The 24646-nt window shown below is 41.3% G+C and overlaps 1 protein-coding gene across 4 annotated transcripts in view; it reads left to right on the plus strand.

Annotated features, from left to right (window-relative positions):
* The window catches only part of dyrk1b (dual-specificity tyrosine-(Y)-phosphorylation regulated kinase 1B), a 35553-nt gene extending 11165 nt beyond the window's left edge, over positions 1–24388 (plus strand). The window contains exons 1-11 of one of the 4 annotated variants that reach the window (XM_079470164.1): positions 6086–8172; positions 16146–16291; positions 16500–16619; positions 16866–17054; positions 17230–17377; positions 17848–18134; positions 18583–18729; positions 19028–19189; positions 20705–21008; positions 21087–21190; positions 21274–24388. In XM_079470164.1, the coding sequence (XP_079326290.1) occupies positions 8031–8172; positions 16146–16291; positions 16500–16619; positions 16866–17054; positions 17230–17377; positions 17848–18134; positions 18583–18729; positions 19028–19189; positions 20705–21008; positions 21087–21190; positions 21274–22011 (2487 nt within the window). In that variant the 5' untranslated portion in view covers positions 6086–8030 and the 3' untranslated portion in view covers positions 22012–24388. Of the gene's footprint in view, positions 1–6085; positions 8173–16145; positions 16292–16499; positions 16620–16865; positions 17055–17229; positions 17378–17847; positions 18135–18582; positions 18730–19027; positions 19190–20704; positions 21009–21086; positions 21191–21273 lie in introns of those variants that run through there. The other 3 variants (XM_079470165.1, XM_079470166.1, XM_079470167.1) reach the window with 3 other exon arrangements.
* The last annotated feature ends 258 nt before the right edge of the window (positions 24389–24646 follow it).

Consider the following 24646-nt stretch of genomic DNA (forward strand, 5'->3'; position numbering starts at 1 on the left):
ATCTTGTCATTTGCACTATGCCGGGAGCATAATCCGCCATTGCTGCTAATTAATATAAATCATGTGATCGATGACGTTGACGCGTCATTGCAGTCCTACATGTGACCCAGGTGATGTTAGAAAAATAAGGCCATTACAGTGGCCGGGAAAGTTACTTTCGGTGAAGGACTCTTTAAGTAAATAAGTTAAAGTGACCGGAACTCAGACAGTTTCTGCATATATCATGTAAATCTTCAGTACTTACAGAATTGTATTGCACCCTTCAAATATCCGTAGAGTCTTTAATAGATGTGATCAAACTAAAGACAGCTACAACTGTACGATTATTTCCGAAAACATACATCCTCCCGCACGCATGTTTAAATGCTGTTTAGGGCTGTTATCCTTATCAATAGTGTTGTGTTGTCTTAAGGGTTTATTTCCCACCTTACCATTTTCTGCGAGGTGGTTAAATACAAGCAATATATAATGTTGTTCTTTTATTTATGTGACTGACATTAACAGGTTTGTCCAAAGAGGACGAGATTGAGGACGAGAAACCAAGAAATCTTAAAAATGCCTAAAGACTTGAATTTGAGTTGTTTACTGTGTATGACGTTGTTTAATGTAGCCAACACAAGGTTGTAGCAAGGAGATGGCAATATAATAGAAGCATCAGTTTGAGCTTTGATTTAACCTTTTTGAAACAATTGAGAGAGGACCTATGACAAGCAGTGAGAGAAAGCATTTTTATAGGTTTTTGGAAATAGTTTCCTCTTAAATATATTGCATATAGAATTCATGCCTTTATAATGGGAAAATATATTGACCTGTGTTTGATTGATTTTGTTAAACGGGTTTGTCCCTAGGCAAATACAGTGGCCTTTATTCAAGTCCTGCTATTAGATCATGTGTTTATGAACTTTTGTGTGGAGTACTGAGCTGGTGTTGTTGATTTTGTAAACTGTGGTTACCACGTAATGAGACACAAAATTTCTACCATAATATAAGTACAGTAGTTTGTATAGTTATAATACAGTTATAATTATATATATAACTAACTTAAATATACCTAAACAGATTTATCAAATTTATAAATGTCTGTGTTCACGACCCAGACTTTACCTAAAATGTTGTTTCAGATCATATATCAGATTGTTTATACATTCTTGGGAGGTTCTGATGCAGGTACTGTTTCTAAATATCATGTTTGATTACGTTTTTGTTCTAAACATAAAATACAGATGGACTTTTTTGCCAAGCACCTATTTCCAGAACTACCTTGTGAAACAAAGACCTGTTTGAAAAACGTATAAATAGCCATATCGGCCTATGACACTGTGCTATGAGCAATTACACATAATTAGAAGCAAGGTAGAGGTTGAAAAATCACACTTGATTCACCAAGTGCTTATCGGGTAAGACACAAATGCTCTCTCTCCCTTTATGCAGGGACGTCGTTTGACCACTAGAGGCAGCAAAGGCGGCATCACCAGGAACTTTCACATCCCTATGCATGCGTTTTTCTTTTAATCCCTGTTCCAGAAATAATATAATGTTATTTGTTTTTTGTTTTTTATTTTGTATTTTATTTTCAAACATACAATTATGTATTTTTGTGGCACTTCAAGGCCATTGACATTTTTGTGTCACTTCAATGCCATTGACACCTGCTGAAAGAACCCATGACTTGTAAACTCTTCATGAACCCTTAAGAAAGAAAATAAGATCTACTCCCTCTTTTGTTGCCTATGGCATAGCAGGTAGAGGACCCAAACAGATTCAATAAAGCAGTATACTTGTACACAGAATAAGTAATTGTAGATTAATTGAGCATAGAAAGTGACACTGGTGTGACCTGGGCTTCTTCTCTCATTGACTGACTATGTAACCGTTAGATGTGTGGTTTTCAGGTGAAAGTTCACGGTAAGGAAGGGAGGGCAGGGTGGGTGGAGGCTCATCAGAGATTAACAGTTGGGATTCTCCTGCATCTACGAAAGGGTCAGGCGTAAGTGCATTGACACGTGTGAACAGATTCTGTTGAGCTTTGTATCTTCCTGATCATGTCTACATTATAACCAGAACAATTTAGGCTATGTTAAATTTACTGTGATCTTAACTGTTATATTCCATAACTGTACTGTAAATCCATTTCTTTTTACATGAATTAGAAATATTATGACATCCAATTGCTGTACTGTGAATGCTTTTGTTATTTTTAAGTGAATTGTTTATACAGTAGAAATATTTGTATTTCCCCTTGCTGAGCGGAGAACACACATTTTATTTTTGTGTGTATTATTTGGCTCAAGCAACGACTTTTTGGCATAAACCTAACAATTGCGTGTCATATCGATGGTCTGTTGATATTTATGAAAAAAGGTTTTGTTAAAGTCAAAAGTTTAAAAACGAGGCAAGACTCAAGATGCGACAGCATTGGCAGTGATTTTGAAATGCTCGCACCATTGTTCCAGCTGGTCCTAAGTGTTGGACAGCTTTCCTGTTCATGCCTTGTCCAAGCATGGCACCTCATGCAACCTATTTATGGATGAAACCTCAAACTTCTGTAACGGTAAACTTGACCCCCCTCTTTGGTTTCTTGGCAGAACTTCCATGGCATTAGCAACATTGGGCCATTTTTGTCACATGTAATTGAAGTGTAACAAGGTTGAATGTTTTGTTTCGCAACATGTTTTTGTACCTACACCGTCATATGTTGTACATGTGGTTATTTGCATGCTATACAGTGGCATCGCTCTCTCCTTCCAAACCAGGATTTCTTGTTGATTACGTTATGAAATGCACATATTTGACTGTTAACACGTGAATATAGACATTAACGTGTGAATAAAATGTCTAGTTTCCTGTTTAAATGTAACGTTATCTTGCCACAGGGCACTTCAGATGGTCCCCACCGGTTTTAAGTGTCCATTCCATAATTGGCATTGTTTGTTATACTGCTCTTGGATATAAGGAATAGATGGGCTCCAAAGAAAGCACACACTTTATGTGGCTATTTTAAATATTTAGGGTCTGAGAGGTCAAACATCACTGTAGCTTTACTTAGTTGTAAATATGTCACTGTTGGCGTACAGGCGGCTTGCCAATGGGAAGCGCTATGGTGTATATCTGGCCATTCTGCCTATTGATAAGGAGGTTGAAAATAAAGCAGTGAAGAGTAAATGATTTGTTTTGGTCAGCCTACCGTCCTTATCTGCGCTTCCAGCAAACCCATATTCGTTGCCTTATTTAACTTGCATGTGTCCAAACAGACAAATGTAACTCTGTAATGCACACTTTAAAACGGAGAAAAAACCCATCTCTGGCGCGAGCAGAGCTGAAACACAACCCCGGCAATCTCCCTGCAGTGTAATTGTAATTCGCTGCTGTGTTACCCCTCCGTTCCTTTTGCGCTCGCTAGCTTCTTCAGTGAAGTTCGACTACCGTATCTTCCCACTGCATCATGTTTACCTAGCAACACGCATCACCCGCTGCCGGCCCTCCCATTGGTCATTTCAAAACGCAACCGGGACCAATGGCAGGGCTGTTACCATGGTACAATGTGTAGTTGCCGGGTGGAATTTTGCTGCAAGGCACGTGAGTCCCGGAATCTTCGCCTTGCGTTTTTAATCTCGGGTGTCTGGAAGCTTTGCAAAGGTGATTTATTGGAACCGAGTCACATTTCCTCTCAAGAACCAGCTCACTTATACACGTAGACGGTTATCTGTACCTTTACGATTTACAATCTAAATAATATAATAATGTGACATGAGGAGGGCTGCCGCAGCTGTCACAGGGGCGCGCGCTGCTGTAGCTGTGGAGAGAAAGGAGCAAAGTTGAATTCTTTTTTTAGTTGAAATGTTATTTAACAATAAAACATTAAACGGGTCTATAATTATATATGGTTTGTTCATTTTGATAGGCTAAGCACGCGAAGTGTTTATGTTATTACGTCTTCCAAAACAATTAATCTTGTGACTTAAATATTATCTAAAAAAACAATATAATTATTTATTTAGTTTGTCTGTTGTTTAATGCGTTGAGGGTATCCATCTGTTTAGGTGGAAGACTTTTAAGACCTTTGCTGTTTGGATTAGGTCGAGATAGTTTGCACGAAAATCAAGATAAAATATATTCACACATGACTCCAAATTGGGCGGGGTTATCTGTTATTTCTGTAATTGCTTTTCAAGATTAAAATATTAAACGTTTGGACATCACTCCCCGAAAGAGGTCTTGTCGATCCTTGTCTCTCAGCAAGAGATAGGTATGTTAAAAGATGCATATAAACGGGCATCTGTGGAGTCATGAAGGAGGAATGACGGCATGGTTAACCTCGTTTTGCACCCCCATCAACCCCCTCCCCTTTTAATTTTTTAGGGGAGAACAGAGCAGAATTTTGAACCATCACGCACCGGGGTTTTAAACCGGCTTATTGACAAATCTAACTGTTTAAAACAGAATGTATTATTGTCATGTTTTAATCAAACTTAAATTTGCCCATATTTTCCTCCCATTTTCTATAGGGATGCCACCAAATTAAAACTAAATAATGTGAACTATGCAGGTGAATCGAGTTTTACTTTTTATGACAAAACGGAATAAGTAGGCTACAATTATTTCTGGTGTCGCTTTAAAATACCATGAATTTAAAACTGCTTTGGGGCTGGTGGCCTCAACTCGTCAAGTTATGCAATCTGTCTGCAGAGCCTATTCTGACAGAGGACACGTATTGTGTGCAACGTTACATTGGTTTGATTTTCTCAATTTTTCCTAAACTGGGAATGTTTAATTTAAATATAATGTATCGGTTTATTCTATTTAAAGTAGACCTTAACCAAAATGCGCTCTCTTTTATTTATGAGGCTTTCGTATTTGTTCTGTTCATATAGGGTCGATGGGTGAATTATGGGTTAATAAATGTTTGTTTGAATTCATTCGTTACACTTTGGCAAGGCGAGCGTTAATTAAAACCTGAAACATCTCCTTAAGTTTGCATCAGTGCAACACTTCTCAGCCTCCGTTTAGGGCGCGATGACAATTCCCCGCTCTCAACTTTTCTCTGTTGTCTCTCCCTCCTCCCCCTCCGTATCAATCTACCTGAAGTCTTGTGTTATTTCCGCGGGCACGTCATCCTGTTTCAGCGGCGTATTTTGGAGACAACATGGAGCTAGGGGAAAGGGCAGTCTCTCCTCTGTTCTCCGCCCACATACCAAGCTGACCAATTCAAACAGCCACGGGGAACACTTCCGACCAATCGCGAGGAAGCTGCCGTGGCGTCGGATAGCAACAGACCCTACGAACGCGCACACAGGGGGTGGAGAATGTAGCGCCCATGAACGCGCGTTAGCAGAAAGGGAGGGAGGGAGATTTGAGGAGCAGCAGTTCTATGGAAAGAAACATCGGCGTGTGTGCGCGCTTTAGCACAGAAAAGTTTGACAAAACTTAAAAGGGCACTTGAAAATTGAGGCAATAATGCCGAGCCATTTAAAAAATGGAGAATATGTATTTTTCAAGTCATGACCATGAAGTCAGGTTGCGAATTGTTCTTTTTAAAACATTTTCACGAGGCCAGGGGGGGGGTTGTTCTCCTTTAGTGCCGACCTTGACGTTTCTGTGTGTCTGTGAATGTACCGTGTCCAGTGCATTGTCAAAAAAACCTACGTTTTGCATTTAGCAATTAAATAAAAACTTTATTGCCCATTGTTTTACAGCATTAATACCAACGCAATTGTCAGACATTGCTACTAATGATTTCAGCAGTCTATATATATATATATATATATATGTGCACTATGTGAATATCTATATCTGCAGAGTTACTATAAATGGAGAGAAGCGGCTTGGTGGCGCTACTAAGCAGGAAAGGGGGATGCTGGGTCTTTTAAATGCTCGTTGATGTGTTTTGTTTGATCTGATGAAATCTGTGTAAATAAGCAGATAGTCATGCGTCACTCCTTTGAAACGTGTTTCGTGGTTCTCATGGCAGCCTTCTGCTTTTGGTGTTTAAACATTGAAGCGTGGGGAACTGCGTCAAGCGAGCTCCTCAACAGAGTGGCTCTCATACATCCCCCCCTTCGCTTGAACTGCTGATGGAACAATCCTCATTGCAGGGTGTGGATCCAGTGCCGGCCAGAGAGGCTAGACAACGAGGAGTAATAACGGGCGAGCTGCGAGTATGATATGAGACTGGCTAAAAAAGAAAACTACTTTACTTGGGGAAACATTATCCGAACTGAAGAGACGAGGAGACGCTTTGAAACAAAAGGAACGTTACGGCAGCGGGTTGGAGTCGAACAGCGAGAGATACGGGGGCAGATGTATATGTGAAAGTGTACGCGGAAACGCCACTAAACGGGACGGAATTGCGATTGCTGGGACAGCTGTGGATGCAAGTAAAGTCAGATTGTTTTAGCGGTTGAAATCTTGCACGAAGGCGGCCTATTGAATCCTGTTTTTACGAACGGCGGAAAGTTGAAAGTCGTCTATCGCGGAGAAACGGTCCCTGTTGTTCTTTGAGTCGACTTGACAGCGCGCGGATGGACGACAGCGTGAGCACCGACAGTTATAATCCCAACTCTTGAATTGTCACAGTTTGATCAGAAAAAGGGTCGTTGGTATTTCTGGAACTTGCTTTTGGATATTTTTGCTTTGTTTTTCCATTCGGAGTGGCAACACGTTCATATAACGTTAACCAAATCCTCTTTTACCGAACTGAAGAGGGTTGTGCGCGTGAAGCACGGGCTCCTTGCATTGTTGGTTCGTTTGACATTTGCGCTCTATAATCGAAACCACACTGTATTTTAAAAACGTATAGCGAAAACGACACGTTTTTATCCTTCTCACAGTAGCTGTATATTTTGTGCCTGTATAACTTGCACTTCAGCACTTTGACTGGTCGGCGTTATTTGTGCATGCACGTGTTTGTTTTGATCGAAACATTTATCATAAACTGTATGTTGTTGTCACCCGTGTTTTGAGCTCCTGCCTCCCTCCTTCCCTGTTTTTGTCTTGCCAGCGAATAAGCTTGCCTGTAGACAGCTGCGGACTTTGCCAGTTTCACCAAATGGGGAAGAGTCGCTTTGTTTTTTCCCCACCAGGAAGTCACTGATACCTTTTTCATTTTTTTGCATATCAGGATCGAGACAGAAGATTATATTTTGGAAGAAGTGGCATCGCAGACACAGCTGCCGTTTTTGACTAGTTTAAGTCACTGCAAGATACCTAGACAGAATATAAGAAACGCTTGCTATTTTTAGCGAGAGTGATGGGGTAAATGGTGTTGAAAATTGAGACCCCCCACCCCCAACTTTAAGGCCACCAACACTTCCAGGTTTGGCTCTGGGTTCCTTGTCAGCTGCTGAATTATCTGGATTGGAAAATTAAAGTGGGGGGGTCCTCTCTCAGCAAAGATCTCAGACATATCCCACTCGTGTGAACAATTATTGATATTTTAACAGATGGAACCCCCTCAGTATCGCAGGACAATGAGTCTAGATACAGTACAAGTACAGCAAAGTTTAGTAACCAAATAAACTCATCCCCGTATAGACAGAGAAATATAAATATCTATATATGTGTGTGTGTTGCAGAGTATATATATAGCTCTATAAAATATATGAGACATAGTTTGAATATGTATATTTTTATGCCAAAAGTGAGCATTGTTGCCTGAAACCCAATCCATTGCCTTAGAATCTCATAGTAATAAAGGGAATAGCAAGGACAGATATGAAACGGTGTATGAATAACTAAATGGTGCCTTTTTCGTTCATCAGTTTCCTCTGTCGGTCACTTCAGGATTTCGCATGTAATTGAAAGATATTTTTGTGTTCAAAGTCCTAAACTTTATAACTTGCCTTTATGGTTCAAACGTGAGTTTAGTTTCTGTCGGATGGTACCCTACTGGATTATTTACTGATGTTATAGGCACGTGAGGATTATTCGATACTTGATGTCAGCAACTTTTTCAAAAGTACTTTTTGGGATTCCAAGCAAACTTTATTAGAGTCATTCTTTGGATATCACGGGCCAACACATAAGCATTTCAGATGGTGATCACTTCGTCCGTGGAGGAGAAGCCGCAGCCTTCTAACAGAATGGTCGCAAACTTGCCGACCGAATCCTGGATTGGCAGCCCAGATCAGAACCGCTTCTTACCCCAGTCACACCTGCTACGAAAGCCAGCAAGAAGTTAGTATCTCTTTTTGCATCCATAACAAGTGCGCATCTGCAGAGTTCGTGCACTGCGCAACATCGCGTGACCTGAACATGCATGTATGTTAAGAGACTACATGGGATGCATGTTTTTGCCATTTATGTTTGTTGCATTTTATATTATTGATATTCTGATGAGAATTAAAAGTATAGGCATTCAGTCAATTAAAGTCTATAGTGTAAATTCACACGTAGTTATGGTAAAATATGTTTACCATTTGATATAATTGTAGCTCAAATGCTGTTTGTTTTGAAGATTTTTAATGGATCCAGTCAACAACAACAGAAATTATGTGAAATCCACATGGAAAGCATCAGAATGTGTGGTTGGTTATAGGGCTGTAGATTTTGAGGAAATGTCTAATTTTGCTTCAGTGTTAATCCAAACACAATTTCGGAACCTGTCACGTTTTATAGGTCCATTGGTAGTTCCCACCATTGCCTTTAAACATCAATAATTGTCAATGAAAGCAATTAAAACTTGCCGTGATGTAGCTCATTTTAAAAGAATGGCTATTAAAAATGAGTATAATTTTGCCATATGGCCATGTAAATATTAGGCAATTTAGGGTAGAAAAAAGAACCCAACCTGGGGCATTTCCCTTTGGACCGGACATAAATTAGTCAAATGTTTCACACACTTGAGATACCCCTACAGACCTGCACTCCTTTTCCCATAATTGTCTTTACATAATATGTTCAATCAATCATGGGAATAGACTCGTTCTCAAACGGTTTCAGAGGCTGCTTGATCTTTGCGTCATTTCTGCGCGGTAATTTGTGCTGTGTGCTATGGGAGCTCTACGTGAGGTGTGAGCTCACAGTGATCGCTCTGTTGCTGGGAATCTTAGAGCTGCAGCAGAATGCTGCTCTTTAGACCAGCTTGTACTGTATAGTGCACAACGTACGTCACAACGCAGATTTGCTGGATTTGTCAGTCATTTTAGATTTTAATGTGACTGACCTGTGGTGATGCATTCATACAGTGTTGTATGCTTTTGATTTCAGTTAAAGTTTATTGTTGCTGAAGTTGGTGGATTGTCCAAATCATTTTAGTTGTTAAGTGCGGTTACTTGAAAGCAAGTCATTGTTTGTGTAGATTGTTTATTTAAAGACATTAAAATACTAAGGTTTTCGGCAATGCTTCTGGGGCTGCAGGAAATGGTTTTTGAGTGTTGAGTGAAGTTTGAGTCCGGTGACCATCAGCTCATTGTTTTTCTATATACGATATGTAAAATGGAAGTTGATTTGTTATACATCTAGGCTTGTTTTGCTTCAACCTTCCTTATTTTTTTGTTTCTCTGTCAGTTTAGGATTAGAATAAAGAACTCAATTATCCATCAATCATTTAGCTGCTTAATGCAGTTGCCGTATAATTGCTTAATTGAACCATTTCAAGAACGTTTCCAAACACACTTATGCAATCTGTATTACTTGCCCAACACCACACAAATCTAGAATTAGCTTAAAAGTACATTTCGCCGCAGCCATAAAGGTCATGGGTTTGTCAATGAATTAGTCATTTGTTGGAGCGTGTTGTGGTGTCAATAAACCCCTATTGCATTATATTTCTTGTTTTTCTCTAATTTATAAAAAAGAGAGAAATAATAAAGATTTAACCAAACTTGTTGCACAGTAGGCTTGACAGATGACAAGTTGAAAGTATATCCGGTAACATAGTTTTTTGTCCGAAATACACTGTGCTAGACTCCATACCACTTTGCATTCAACTGGACTATTGTTTATGCCTGTTATTGCTTGTAGTTTTTGCTAATAGATGGATTAATTGGCTTGGAGAATTAATGAAATCTTTATTGTTTGATCATGACTATGGTGTCTTTGCGTTTTCTGTCGCCAATCTTTATTTTTATCTGTGTATCCAACTGACTTTTCTCCAGTTGCTATTTTTGTCCCCCCACCCCAGTCTGGCATGTCAAGCACTATGTGTATAACTGCCTTTCAGAAGCCTGGGTAACTCTTTTAAAGATAGATTTAACTGCAAGTAACCTACTGGGTTCAGCGGAACTGCAGGAATACTTCACAAACTGTCTGTCTCTGCATCCACCCAAATGAGACTAAGAAAAGAGCCACGTCGTAGCCCATAGGAGACTTGAACATATCATATCAGCAGAGACAATATGAATGAATCAATAGAGTTTGGACTGAAAAAAGTTTGTAAGAGGCTCTTCGCACTTTGCCCCTTTCGCTCAGACCGTTGTTTGTTTGCTCACCAGTTTTCAGTCTAAAGGTGAAACTAACCATTTTGCCATGTGATATTTGACATTAGTTGCTTATAGAACATTAGAATGTTACAGTTGTTGCAGTTGCACAAAATTCCATGGTTTTGGTGTTCTGTGGAACTGTTGCGCATTGCAGAATCCAGGCATAAAAACAGAATTTACTCTATAACGCAGAATGTCACAAAATTGAGCAAAGTTTGGATACAAGTTGCGTTCGTTTCACTTTAAGCATTGCAAGCAATAAGAAACATTGCTGCGTCTACGTCAAATCCACATGTTTTTAACATAACATGAAACCAGAAAGACAGGCGCAGAAAACTATGTGTTATATATGAAGAACCTACGTTCCAGTTGGCAGTTCTAAACATTATGTAAATAAATATGATAAAAAATAGTAATCTAAACCTACATACAGCTGCACTGAAAATATGTCATAATAAACACTGGTATTAACTGGATTAAAATGTATGCATATTTCTCTATAGCCCTAAGTCGAACGGAGCCGACTTCTAGATAGACGTGTAGCTTTTTTATCGCTACAACTGAATGAAGAATCAAGCGTTTATGTATGTAACAATATTGTTGATTTTTTATGCTTGTTGTGTACTTTAAAAATTCAGGATCTAATGTATGCTTTTTTGTACTATTGAAGTTTCTACCATTTCTACCAAGTCCCAGTGAAATAATAAATTACAAATGGCAATGTTTTAATGAAATATTGCAGAGTTTTAGTGTAAATAGTTGTATATCAATGTGAGTCATTCTTTTATAAAAAAATTGTGTGCCCTCATTTCAGTTAAAATCTGAAAATGCACTTCCGTTCTGTATGACAACCCATCTTAAATGACGTATGTTAGACGGCTTGGGTGGAGTATCCGTTGCCAGTTTCTGCTGCCAGTTCCATTTAAAAATGCACTGGCCGTTTTCATACATCCTATCAAATCGCAGAGAAAGATGAAAGCCACGGCAACAATTTTTCTTATTTAAAATTTCATTTCACTCAGAAATTCATCAAAATACAGAAGTAAAAACGATCTCAACTTTCGGTTCACAGGGACTTGAAACATTGAGAACATTTTGGATTTTAACCATATTGGTCCCAGTACATACTAAGTGGGCCTTATAAAGAACAAGTGCATCAGGTTGAAGGACATTGTAGACACAAGTTTACCTATTGTTGTCATATTTTTACAGATTTAGGAGAAAAAATGGCGAAACATCTTCATGGTCATTGGCTCTTTTCCTCCCGCTGGATTTAACCGGGGCTTGAATCAGAACAAAAACATGTTTTTGTTTACCAGATTCACACACAGTGTACCTGCAAGACCAAAACAGCCCTTCTGCCCCATCCATCCAACATCTCGCTCAAACAACCCCTTAGCTCACCCACTCTGATACAGCCAGCTCCATCACTAAAGGCATGTTAAACAATGAGGCGACTATTCTCTGTCCCATTCCCAATATCCAGTTCCCCGTCGTGTTGCTCGGGTATTTACAGTTTTCTCTTGTCTGTGTTTGTGTCCCACATCATGACTCACACTGACATCACTCTTGCTCTTCTCTTTCCAAGAATGAAAGTAAACAATGTGACTAGGCTTGGTCCTCTTTCTGTGTCAACATCCACCTTCACAGGAGCAAGTGGCTCTTTACTCAAGGGTCACTTGATTAGTGCTGGTCACTTTAGATTAGATGCTCCAGTGTTAACAGGAGCTCGCAGTTACTTCGAGCTGTGAAGGTGCAGCCTCACATTGGGAGATTGGCACGTAAGCGCCTTTTGGTCCCGCGGCTGGTGTTTCTAATGTAAGAGAGGTGGAGTCTAGGCATTCCTGCATGGCAGCGGTTGGCATGCCTTTATTTTCCAAATAAAATTCAGGACGTGCTACATTTTCTAACCGGGTTTGTGCAGTGATAGGATGATACTTGCCTACAGCTTAATAATGTCTTTCTGGTCTGTTCCACGATCCACTGGCTGGATTATAAACTGTTTAAAATGTTTCATGTGAATTTCGAGCACTTTAAAAGTAAGATTAGTCTTTATACCGTAAGCTTTATTGTTTTATCTAGCCTGTATGTTAGCAGTATATCAGGCTTCTGTTCTCTTAACATTGGCGTACTATCAGCAAGTACACAAAACATACTGGTCAACAGCTAATTTCATGCTTTGGTTGGTTGAATATATAGCGTACTGACAGCAGTTGGCTTGTTTTAGTTTCACCTGTTGCTGGGCTGCATACATCTTTAGCTAATGATGTATTTTGAGGCGGTAGATTTATTTTCATTTTAATGCCCTGTACTAGCTCTCATTTTACCAGTGTCACTGTTTGAGGCGTCGACCCAGATGGCTTTTTATTAATAGTGGAGACTGACTCAGCTATGGGGGCCTGACTGTTTAAAGTCCTTTGTAGGAGTGTTTGGGGTTTGGCTGCCAGGTTGGACGGTTATCGCATAGCACGGTCAGAGGGTTTGAACTCCGTGGAAAGGTTGAGAAGTTTTGCTCAAGCCCTGCGGAGGACGGTGTCCTCTTGCAAATGAGGCGGTTCAGAGAATCGGATGGAAGTTTTCTTTAGTCTGATGACCGGTGGGATTGTAGTTGGCAGGACAGGCTCATTCAGTTCTTAAATATAATCCTTAAATAAATGTGTTTTACCAATTCAAAGTTACAGGAAGGATCAAGTATAACCCAACCCCACTGCCCTCACATTTTGTGAAATAATCATTGCACTAGTTTGGTGAGTGGGCTAAAGGAAATGACGGAAAGGTGACAACTGAGAGAGAGATGATAATTCAAGGATGTCATTCTGTTCATAAAAAAATGAAATTACATAGAAAGTGCCAGATGTGATGAACATCTAGTGTGGAATCTTTAAATGACAGTAGATTGGGATCACCATACTGTTTCCCAGTGCATGCTGGGAGACGTGCCTCTGTGATTTCTTTAATCAGGTTAAGAGGATTTTGGCCACTGTTCTAGAACTGTACAGTATGTAATATTTGCATTTTAATTTCTGTAGTTCTTACAGGTTCTCTAAGAGTTGTGCCCTGCATCCTTGATAACTCATACCTGCTTGCATGTACCCATGCTCATTGTTGAGCAGCGTTGAATGAAAGGCCTTAAGGGTCCTGTGGTGTGGGGCATGACATCCATGTGACCTGCCATCTGCGGGCACAGTCGCACATTGGACAGCGGTCATTGCTTCAATGTTCTGTATGTTCACAATGTGCCTTTTTCATAAACAACATTTGTTTTAGACACACTGTGAAGTGTTCGGTGTTCATGGAATATAAACTTCCTGCATACTAAGGATAAGTTTTAGATCTTGGCCAATATTTGCATGCATATAGAATAGCTTTGAATGTGTGATTTTAATAAGACGTTTATATGGGATAAATATATATTTATTTCTTATCAACGTTCTATCTCTCTATGTAATGCCTATCATGGCGTGTCCAGCTTTGGCTCAGCAGCACCTGCATTCCCATTACCCTAACAGGGAATAAGATAGGGGTCAATATGGACTTCGGAGGGGTTAGGTTTGGGAGGAGGGCTGTTCAGCTGTTCTCATGCACACACCACCATCCTCTTCCTGTGCCTTAGAGACAGGAAATAGGCTGGTCTGTTGCCATGGCGACATGGTGATTGGCAGCTGGCAGCTGTGTTTGGTCAGCTGTGGGGATGTGAAGTGAAGTGTGGGGGGTCTCGTGGTCGGTGCATGGTTAATTGCTTTAGATGATTACTTCATCCACCACCTGATATATTTAACTGCTGGGATGTACACTTGGCGTATGTGACAATAAATTCTAGCCGGGCACCTGTGTGTCTGTGGATGTTGTATTTTATTAACGACGTTTATGCCAGCGCTGTCGCCAGATCAGTACGAGGGGGGAACAGAAAGAGGTAACAGGCAGGGAAAGGGAGGGTGAGAGCGGCATTGTGGGAAGGGTTGCTGATACAGCACAAGCTACCAGGTTTATTTATAGAGACCTCGCCGCCCAGCCCTTGGATACCGGCAGCCAATCAGGAGGAAGAGAGCGAGGGGGCCTCCGCCAATCAGAGCGGAGGAAGGGGGGTGTCACACTCAGGAAGTTCTCAATGTGTTCGTTTCAGCATTTAAAGGCACAGTGTGACATTTTTTTTTTCTTGGTGCTCAGCAGATCGCTGTCTTTGCCAAAGATGGAATCAATAGAAACACTTGAATTCTGATTTATTACAGTAAGATTGCAAATTTCTCTTGCTTGTTTTTTGTGCAGTTTTACCGTTGCTAGAGCACAAAGCAGATGATGCTCTTTGACAGCGTTCAACCAGTTGCTTTAAGGCATTCGGTCGGTCTCGCAATATGTCTTATGAGAACTGATCGAGCAGTCGTCTGTATTCCAAACCGAATCAACCAGTTTGAGATGAGTCACATATGTAATGCTCTATATCCAAGCAGCCTTCCTGTCAGCGAGTTGATGCTGGGACTCCTCCTATGGGCATGTAACAGCAACGCTTGCCGTCACTCTGTGGAATTGATGGCGGTCAGATGTGTCGTTTTGCACTTTGTTTAAGCTACGGCCATTGATCGCGGGGCTATTTCAAGTTGTAATGTGTCATTGATAAATTTCACCTCTATTACTCCTCACCTGTCAGCCTGTAAAAGTGGCAATAAAAGCATTTGCTGTGGGATATCTCATCCATTTCATATCCTCCCCGTTAGACTTTTACATCCTCGCTTCCGCACTCAGCAATCCCACTTAATTACCGTATTCTTGGCCTCGTCTGTTCTCAAAATGTCTGATATTTCCTTTATACATTATGAAGCGCAGCGGCATGGTGGATTATTGAGGATTTTAAAGAAATGCATCCTGTAATTACAATTTCAGTTCATGAAATTTAGAACTCTACATAGTTTGTAGCTACGTATCCAGATTCTAAAGATCATGACGAGTTTTTGGCATTATGGCTATGCTGAATTCTCATTAATGCAACGCAGAAAACTATACATACATTTGGGAATGTTCGTTGTAGTGCAGTTTTAATGTTTGCATACTTTAATAAAAGCAAATCATTGTATTACAGTATTTACAGAAATGAATTGATGCGTTAGAACAAAAACTTGATACATATGGTACATTTACAAAAAATGTAAAACTACATTGTTCCCTTTTAATGTTTATTGGCATAAAATATGACATGCTTTTAATTTGTGCACCTATTTATTTATACACCTGACGTGAATAAGGTCGTGACGTGAATAAGGGCACCCAAACATTAATGTGTGCACCCTGTACGCTGCATATGCTTGGCCAACAAGTGGCAGCACAGGACCATGGAGAGCTCTGCTTGCGTTCCGGTCACTCCCATTTCCACTAAGGTTTTAGTTTGCAGTGTCAAACTCTGCTTTTCTTTGTTCTGCTTGCTTTACAGTGACCTACTGAACACTGATTTTCTGGAGTTTGCATATTAATATTCCATAGCTGTGGGCAAAATACAATCACGTTTAGAAACTCGAGATAATTCATCGGAATTTCAAACTCTTCTCAGGGCATTGAATGTGTATAGCAGTGAACTTCTTCAGTCTTACCTGAAAACCTGTTGAAAGTTTCCAAACCAAAAGATTAGTTGCAGATATCTTCACTGAAATACTTCTGTGGCAGTACTTTTCTTGGTGTTTACGATATGTAGGCATGTATGTTCTTTAACCTTCTTTCTTCCCCCTTTTCTCTGTGAAGGTGGAAGCAGCTCAGGATGCAAGCCCCCCTCCTCTACCCTCTGCCAGCCTGCCGCCTTGGGCTTCTCCCCCGCTGAGCCAACCATGTCGAGCCAGCACAGCCACCCCTCCTTTAGTAACATCCACTCCATGGCCGACCAGCAGCAGGTATCACCTACAACTAAACCATTCCATAAAACATTTACATGTGCGTAAAATGGATTCTTGGATAGAAATACAATGCCCCTGTATACCTCAAAATACTGTATGTTTACCAATACTAAGATCGTAGGTTCGAATCCCAGGAAACCCACATAGTAAATCCACAGATTTTGGTGCGTTGTGTCTTCTAATTGATGTTGTTGTGTTGGTGCAGGTGCTGTCTGATATGACCATCCTGCAGAGGAGGATTCCACCCAGTTTTCGAGATCCCGCCAGCGCCCCGCTACGAAAACTCTCTGTCGATCTCATCAAGACATACAAGCACATCAATGAGGTGAGCTGTTATTTTGTACAAATCCCCCTTCCGACGGTTTTGAGATTAGATTGCTAGTATAGTATAGAGCAGTCCTTTCAAACTCAAAGACGTCCCCACCCCGACTCTCAGCCAATCCCTTATAAAATATCATGTTTCTTACATCGTTAATTTGAAAGTTAATATTAAGAAATGTTGTGAAATGTTTTTTTATGACATAAAATTGCATCAAATCCACTATTGCATGTTATATGCTTTACTCTTTAGGTGTATTACACGAAAAAGAAACGACGAGCCCAGCAGGTTCCCCCTGAGGACTCCAGCACCAAAAAAGAGCGCAAGGTGTACAATGACGGCTACGACGACGACAACTATGACTACATTGTGAAAAACGGAGAGAAGTGGCTGGACCGCTACGAGATCGACTCGCTTATCGGCAAGGGCTCCTTTGGACAGGTCAGCCTATTTTGAGGAATGTATTGAGGAAAGGCTATAGTACAGAAGGAAAAAGCCTTTGTTATGTTAAATGAAGGGTCTGTTTCTAATAAAGCTGGTTCATTTTTAAGAAAATAAAATGATAGTTCAACTTTGTGTTATTGAAGCGCTGATGATTCTGATTCTTTATGTGTAGGTGGTGAAAGCCTATGACCACCACGAGCAGGAGTGGGTGGCCATTAAGATCATCAAGAACAAGAAAGCCTTCCTGAACCAGGCCCAGATCGAGCTGCGGCTTCTTGAGCTCATGAACAAACACGACACTGAGATGAAGTACTACATAGGTAAAAACTGCACACATACTGGTTCAGATTGTCATTAAAAGTAATGAGTTGCTGTTCAGTGAGTGAGTCAAATGTAGTAAGAGCTCAGACTGATTCATTCAGGGAATAATTTTGCTGTGACTCATGTGCGAGTCATCAAGAACCGGCTCATATGAGTCATTTGCTCATGAATCGGACTGTTCCAGTCACTCTGTTGTTGTGTGCAACCTGCGTCAACAACGTAACAGAAAGATTGATTAATAAAAATTTTAATGTCATCAGATTCAGTGAAGATAGTATGAACTTTATAGAGCTGGACGTATGTCATAAAAATAGTTGGTTATAGCATGTTAGATTCATTTTAAGGGAACTGGTTCTTGATTCCCATTAGGCACGCTGCATGCTTAGATTTCACATCTGTTCTTCTCAAAACCTCTAACTTTAATAAAGGTCATTGTCCTAAAACATGTTTTTGCTTTGTTTCCATTCAGTCCACTTAAAGAGGCACTTCATGTTCCGTAACCACCTGTGCCTGGTATTCGAGCTCCTCTCCTACAACCTGTACGACCTCCTGCGCAACACCAACTTCCGCGGCGTCTCGCTCAACCTGACGCGCAAGTTCGCTCAGCAGCTGTGCACGGCATTGCTCTTCCTGGCCACGCCCGAGCTCAGCATCATCCACTGCGACCTCAAGCCTGAGAATATCCTCCTGTGCAACCCCAAGCGCAGTGCCATCAAGATTGTGGACTTTGGCAGTTCCTGTCAGCTAGGACAAAGGGTGAGACTGCGTCTCAGGCCTATTGGCTTCCGTATTTGTTTCCAGCAGACTGAGATAAGGTCGCACCCGGTAGTTAACTAGCGCAGATTTCTGAAAAAATCACACTCTTTATGGCACAGCTGATGTGAAAGGAGATGCTGTGGTGGTGACACAGAGTCTGTTTTAAACGCTTGTAAGAAAATAGTGGTTTTAGCAAGGTGCCATATGCATTCAGGACACATTCTAGAGGACTTTCCCAGGGCTGAAATAGGTTTTACTCCTTGAGAACAGATTCCCAGTGGTGGTTCTGCACCCTCCTTAACTTGCAGCTTCTGCTGCCCCCTAGTGGAGAAAAAGTATTGAAATTTTCAAATTCAAATTTGATTCAAACTGTGCAAATACAACTTGACTGAAAATTTTGTGAACTGTATGTCTAATCGGTTTCTTCGTCCTATCTAATCCCATGCAGATTTACCAGTACATCCAGAGTCGGTTTTACCGGTCGCCGGAGGTGTTACTGGGCATGCCGTATGACCTGGCTATAGACATGTGGTCGCTGGGCTGTATCCTGGTGGAGATGCACACGGGCGAGCCGCTCTTCAGTGGCTCCAATGAGGTAAAGTTGATATATTTGCATTATAACAAAACACATGAGCACATGTGTTTTAATAGCTAGGTTTGTTACAAATTACCCATGATTCATTATAATATAATGATAAGACATTGTACTAAATTTCTTGTAGTAAAAAGCTCTCAAGATGCTTATCCCACCCATGATTGGTTATTATTGATTGGTCCGATGTGTAACAAAAGTTGAACTACTGTATAAATAATCTGACAAAGATAGCAAATGCACACTTGCTGCCAGGTCAGTCGGATTGGGATCTTGCCCTGACACTGTATGTCTCCCTCAGGTGGACCAGATGAATAAAATAGTGGAAGTGCTGGGGGTCCCGCCCAACCATATGCTGGATCAGGCCCCTAAAGCACGCAAGTACTTCGACAAGCTGTCCGACGGCCTCTGGACCGTCAAGAAGAACAAGGATATTAAGAAGGTACTTTATCCTTCAGCCTCCGTGAGTAAAACTCTGCTTCTACTTAACCTTGACCCTCCTCCCAAAGCCCCGCCCCTTCCACATGCCACCCAACGCTCACCTTATCCTCAGGGAGAGGGGAAGAGAGAAAGTAGGGTCCAAATGGAGGAGGGTGGATAAAAAAGGTTGGGGATGAGTTTGAATCATAAGATAAGACATTTTAGCCTGGAACGCTCCTAGCTCCAAAACAGGGTATACCTGGGCCTTAATATGCATTTACACATTTGAAATAAGCTTTTACCCAAAGCAATTTCTAGTGCCTTCAAGGTATACATTTAACAGTTGTGTGTTCCCTGGAAATCGAACACTTCACCTTGGGGTTGTCAGCGCTGTGCTCCACCCTTTAAGCAACGGGATTGCACTTGAGCTAATTTGAGCTTGACAACAACCTCCTCCTCTCTCCGCTGACCCGCCTCTGGGTCAATCAAACCTTCAGCATCTGCTCTTCATTGACATCACTGTCCTTTATCATGACCATCCAGGAAAGTAAATTTATTATAACTTATATTTAGTTTAATATAATGGCATATAGGTGAAGAGATTCAGATAAAGTATTGTTAAATAACTAAATAATGTCAATATACAGTATTATTGTGTTAACACTGCCTAATTTCACCACAGATACTCACTGGCTGATTCGCGATAAACACGGTTACAGGTTAACTGAGTGCTGAGAAGATAGAATGACCCTGTGTTTTCAGGGAAGATAAGTAAAGTATCTTGGTAATGAGTCAATTTTAAAGACGTAAAGGTGATAGCAAGTGGAGGGTAAATGTCTGGATGAGGTCTCAGCACTCGGTTTTAAAGTATTAGTGTCTGGCACCTCCTGCCAACTCATCCAGAGACTCCACTCAGGAGGAAAAGCTTGAAATTATTATTACAGTAAGATGCCAGTACATGTAACCGTATGTCCTTATTGTAGTATTTATGGAGCATGATTGTGGACCTGTGTGCCGATGTCATTACTTCCACAAAACCACAACATACACATGTCAACTTCAGTCCCCATTCACCTGCATTCATGAATGATTTTGATTAGTTTACTGTTAAAGTCAACCTGAAATCAAAATGTACAATTGTTTACTAATTTTCTTGTTATTCTTTGTATCAGAAAAATGATTGATTTTGTGATCTTTCATCAGGCATTGTTTTTTCTTTGTTTTGTCTAGTCCTGCTTTGACTATCCAGTTAACGGACAATTGCTCAGATGTTTTCCAATCCTGCTTTTATTCTTGTAATATTTGATACTAAATTAAATCATTAAGAAGTAGTTCAACTTCCCAATGATTGTAAATACCATTTCTTGTTGACTTTAAAGTATTCATGTGATAATTATATATACAAATACTAGAACATATATGCATTATTTATGGTATATGGTTAAAGCTAGTGTAATATTATGTACTTGAAGAAATGATGACTGATGCACTAGTAGTGACGTGTTTGCGACTCATTCCTTCCTTTTCCTCTGTTTTCTCTGCTTATTTGTCATTTCAGGAATATAAACCACCCGCCACACGACGACTGCATGAGATCCTGGGCGTGGAGACGGGAGGTCCAGGGGGGAGGCGAGCCGGAGAACAGGGCCACGCGCCCTGCGACTACCTAAAGTTCAAGGACCTGATCCTCCGCATGCTGGACTACGACCCCAAGACGCGCATCACGCCCTTTTATGCGCTGCAGCACAACTTCTTCAAGAAGACGACAGACGAGGGCACCAACACCAGCAGCTCCACCTCCACCAGCCCTGCCATGGACCACAGCCACTCCACCTCCACCACAAGCTCTGTCTCCAGCTCTGGTAAGAGGCATTCACTGTGGCATTCCGTCACTACAACCTGAAAGGATTGTTGATGTCATAAATTCTTTGTCATCGCAGGTGGATCCAGCGGTTCTTCCAACGACAACCGAAATTACCGGTACAGCAACCGGTACTACAACAGCGCAGTCACTCACACGGACTACGAGATGCAGAGCCCACAGGTGAGGTCACCGACCACTACGTCACATGTTTTTTGTCATTTTCAGAACCCAAGTTGACGCGTTTCTCGGTTTCTCTCCTCTAGGCTCCGTCTCAACAGCAGTTGCGCATCTGGCCCGGAGGGGACAGCAGCATGGGTCAGCTGTCCAACAGCAGCAGCGATTCATCTTACTCGCAGCTGATGCTGCACAAGCCGGCGGCCACGCAGCACTCGCGCCACTTCATAGGCAACATGGGGGGCATGATGGAGCCGCACCATCCCCACCCCATCTACGGCAGTCACCACAGCAACGGCAGACAGCTCCGGCAACAGCAGCCGCAGGGCCAGACCTCGCAGGGCCAGCAGGGCCAGGCGCTGATGCCTGTCTCTTCCCCACAGATGCAGGACAGCATCGAGCTCAGCCTCACCCACCACCACCATCTGGGTCAGTCTTCCATCATGCAGCCACCCCCGTCGAGCTTGGACTCCAGTCAGTACGGCTCCTCCAACCTCCACTTGGGCCTCTCTGCCTTTCGGACTAGGACAGTCATGGCCCCCCAGCAACCCCCTTCCACTTCCCAGCAACAGTTGCCACAGGCCCCAGCTTCCCAGGACAGCATTGTCGCTGCCTCCGGCTTGGGATACATCCCTCCATGCTACGCTGGCAGCAACAACAATAACAACCCGGCCCAGGGAAGCGTTGGAGTGGGGGGTATGCTCACCGGGGGGCCCCCGCCCAGAGGAGTCGGGGGAGCTGGGGGGCGGCCAGATTCCGAGGAATCCGCCATGATGGCAGTGTGCGGTAGTGGGAGTGGGAGCGGTCAGAGTGCAGCCAACTCTTGATAAATCTTGAACAAATTCCAAAAGCCATACGAAAATTTTAACGAAACAACACAACAGTGACAAAAACGCCACACACACACACGACACAAAGTAGTGCGACATCAAACACAAACCGCAGAAAAAAACTTGTGAAATAACAAACAGTTGATTTTGGTTTCGTTTTGGTTTTGCATGGGGAGACGGTCGAGGGAGGGCACGAATGGAATGATTTTAAACAATTTTTATCCTTATTTTTTGGTTCTTTTTCATTTGTTTTTCTTTATTTGAAGGAGAAGCGCAGCGGGCAAAGTCGTTGGAACAGAAGGTTTCAGAAAGTTGGTTTTTACCGTTGTTATATTGTTATTTAATTTTATGTGCTTTGAGGTCAGGTTTGCAGCGAGAGATTTTTATTCATTTTGCTTTTGTGAGGGAGAGCTTTAGATTTTTTCGAAAAATATAATGTTTTCGTCAAGACGACAGCAGCAAGAGAGAGTTCCCTTCGTTTTGTCTTGCCGTAATTGTACATTTTTTATTTATTAAGAATCACTACATGCAGGATGAAATGGGAGAGGGCTGGAAACCGGTCTAAACTGAGAGGTGGGATTATTTATTCGATGTTTTATTTATACCGTTGTTTTATTTCACTGTTTGAGGGACGGATGACATTTATGCATAGACAATAACAAGCAAACAAATCTGGGTTTGACTTTTTGACTTTTTTTTCGTTTGTTTTTGCATCATTTCGTATGCTTCTCGAGTATCTCTCACCCACCCACATGCAGCAGACATACACACACAGACACACAGACACATTTTTGTTACTTTCTTTTTTACGTTTCCAATCTCTATTTCGCTTGACAAACTGGCTTATATATCTCAAACTATGAAACAAGTCCTACGAACGAAACAAAGCAAATGACAGAAACTCTTTTTAGTCACCACACAGTGAGAAAAACCAACTAACAACTAGAGGAGGAGGCTGAACTGTGAGCCGCTTTCACGAGGAGAGGGGGAACGTAACTCAACTTAACATACAGGAGGAAATGATACAGGAAAGTCTTGAAAAACATCAAAACATTTTGCCAGAAGGAAAACCAAAATGCTTCCCTGTTGTTCGTTTCTAAAAATAGTCTGCCTTCTCGCCATCTCACGAGACTCTCTCACCTCTCACTCTTTTGGTTTCGTCTCTTTCTCTTGCTTTTCTAACCCCCTTTGTTTTGGACAGAAAACTATAAAAGCGTTAACACACGTTTGTATTAACTCTGGATATGCTAAGCCAAATCTTGCTGTAGCTCTCTCTCACTTTGTTTTCTTTCTCGCGCCATATTTCTGTTGTAAGGAAGAGTCTGGGGCGAGATTTAGCAGGAGGGTGGAACACTTCACTCTGAAGGGACATTTTCGTGTCCTCCTGACTGCGGCCCCTCCCACTCTGACTTCACATCCTGCCTCTCATTTTCTTTTCTCTCCTGTCTTTAAACCCCTCCCACCACCACCACCTTCCTCCTTCACAACACTCTGTGAGTGCTGTTTGCCATCAAGTCAAAAAAAGTGAACTACTCTCTCGGCTGCTATCTCCACTCTCAACCATGTTCGGATTGCTGCTAAAGAAAACAGACAGATAAATAAATAAATAAATGAATAAATAAATAAATAAAAATGAAAACTTTTTAACCCTCCTGCTTCAGAAAAATGAAAAATAAACCACTGCATCTCATGTATTTATTACTATTTAACAAAGGAAAAAATGAGAAAAAAGAATCTGTTTTCTGCTGTTTTTTTGTTTGCTTTCTTTCTTGGTACAGGTTAAAGCTTGACATTTATATTATGTAACGGAAACATGGTATTAAACAAGTGCCTCGATTTATTGGTCAGCCACTGGACAGAAGACGATTCTAGGAGTTTGAACAAGGTTTATTATATGTATAGCGACAGAAAATTCAAGCCTCATGCAACTGTGTAGAAATCCACTACAATTCAGAAACATGTGAAACCTTCATATTGGAAGTAAGCTTCGGTATGACTGACCAATACCATTATATTTAATTAACTGCTGACATCTTCATCCATTGTAATCTGTGTACATAGCATTCATGCATCATCCAGTTAACGTTAAAGCAATGTTAGGGTGAAATGTCATTTTCAAGGTTAATTCTAATGACTGGGATTGGAACCTGTCACCTCTAAGGCCGCAGGTCCTGCAAAACTACCTTATTCTGCTCAGATCAGTGATGATGACTGCTGTCCTTTCTGTTCTAAATAACCGGTCGAAACTTGTAACTGGCCGCACTGGCTTTTTTACTTTGTCATTTTTTTCAACATCATCCTTCATGAACATAATGTCTGAAGTATTATGATATCATCAGTTTTGGTTTCTCTATTAAAGGGAGAGTTGCCTCTGTAGGTCCTCTAATCTTGTTATGTCTAGACGACGTTGGTCACGGTATCGATTTGTCGCACTCACAATGCACTGTCAGAAAACGTGTCTGAGCACTGATAAACTTTGAAAACGCAGATGTTTCCGAGCTGCTTATAACACCAATACAGAACTTTGTCTATTTAGATGATATTTAAGAATATAAGGAAATATATATATATATAACTGGAGGGGTCTCGGGGACGATATTCAGAACAACTTGCTGCTCATTCAGCTCTCACT

Source organism: Barbatula barbatula (assembly GCF_947034865.1).
Source record: "Barbatula barbatula genome assembly, chromosome: 12".
Classification (NCBI taxonomy): domain Eukaryota; kingdom Metazoa; phylum Chordata; class Actinopteri; order Cypriniformes; family Nemacheilidae; genus Barbatula; species Barbatula barbatula.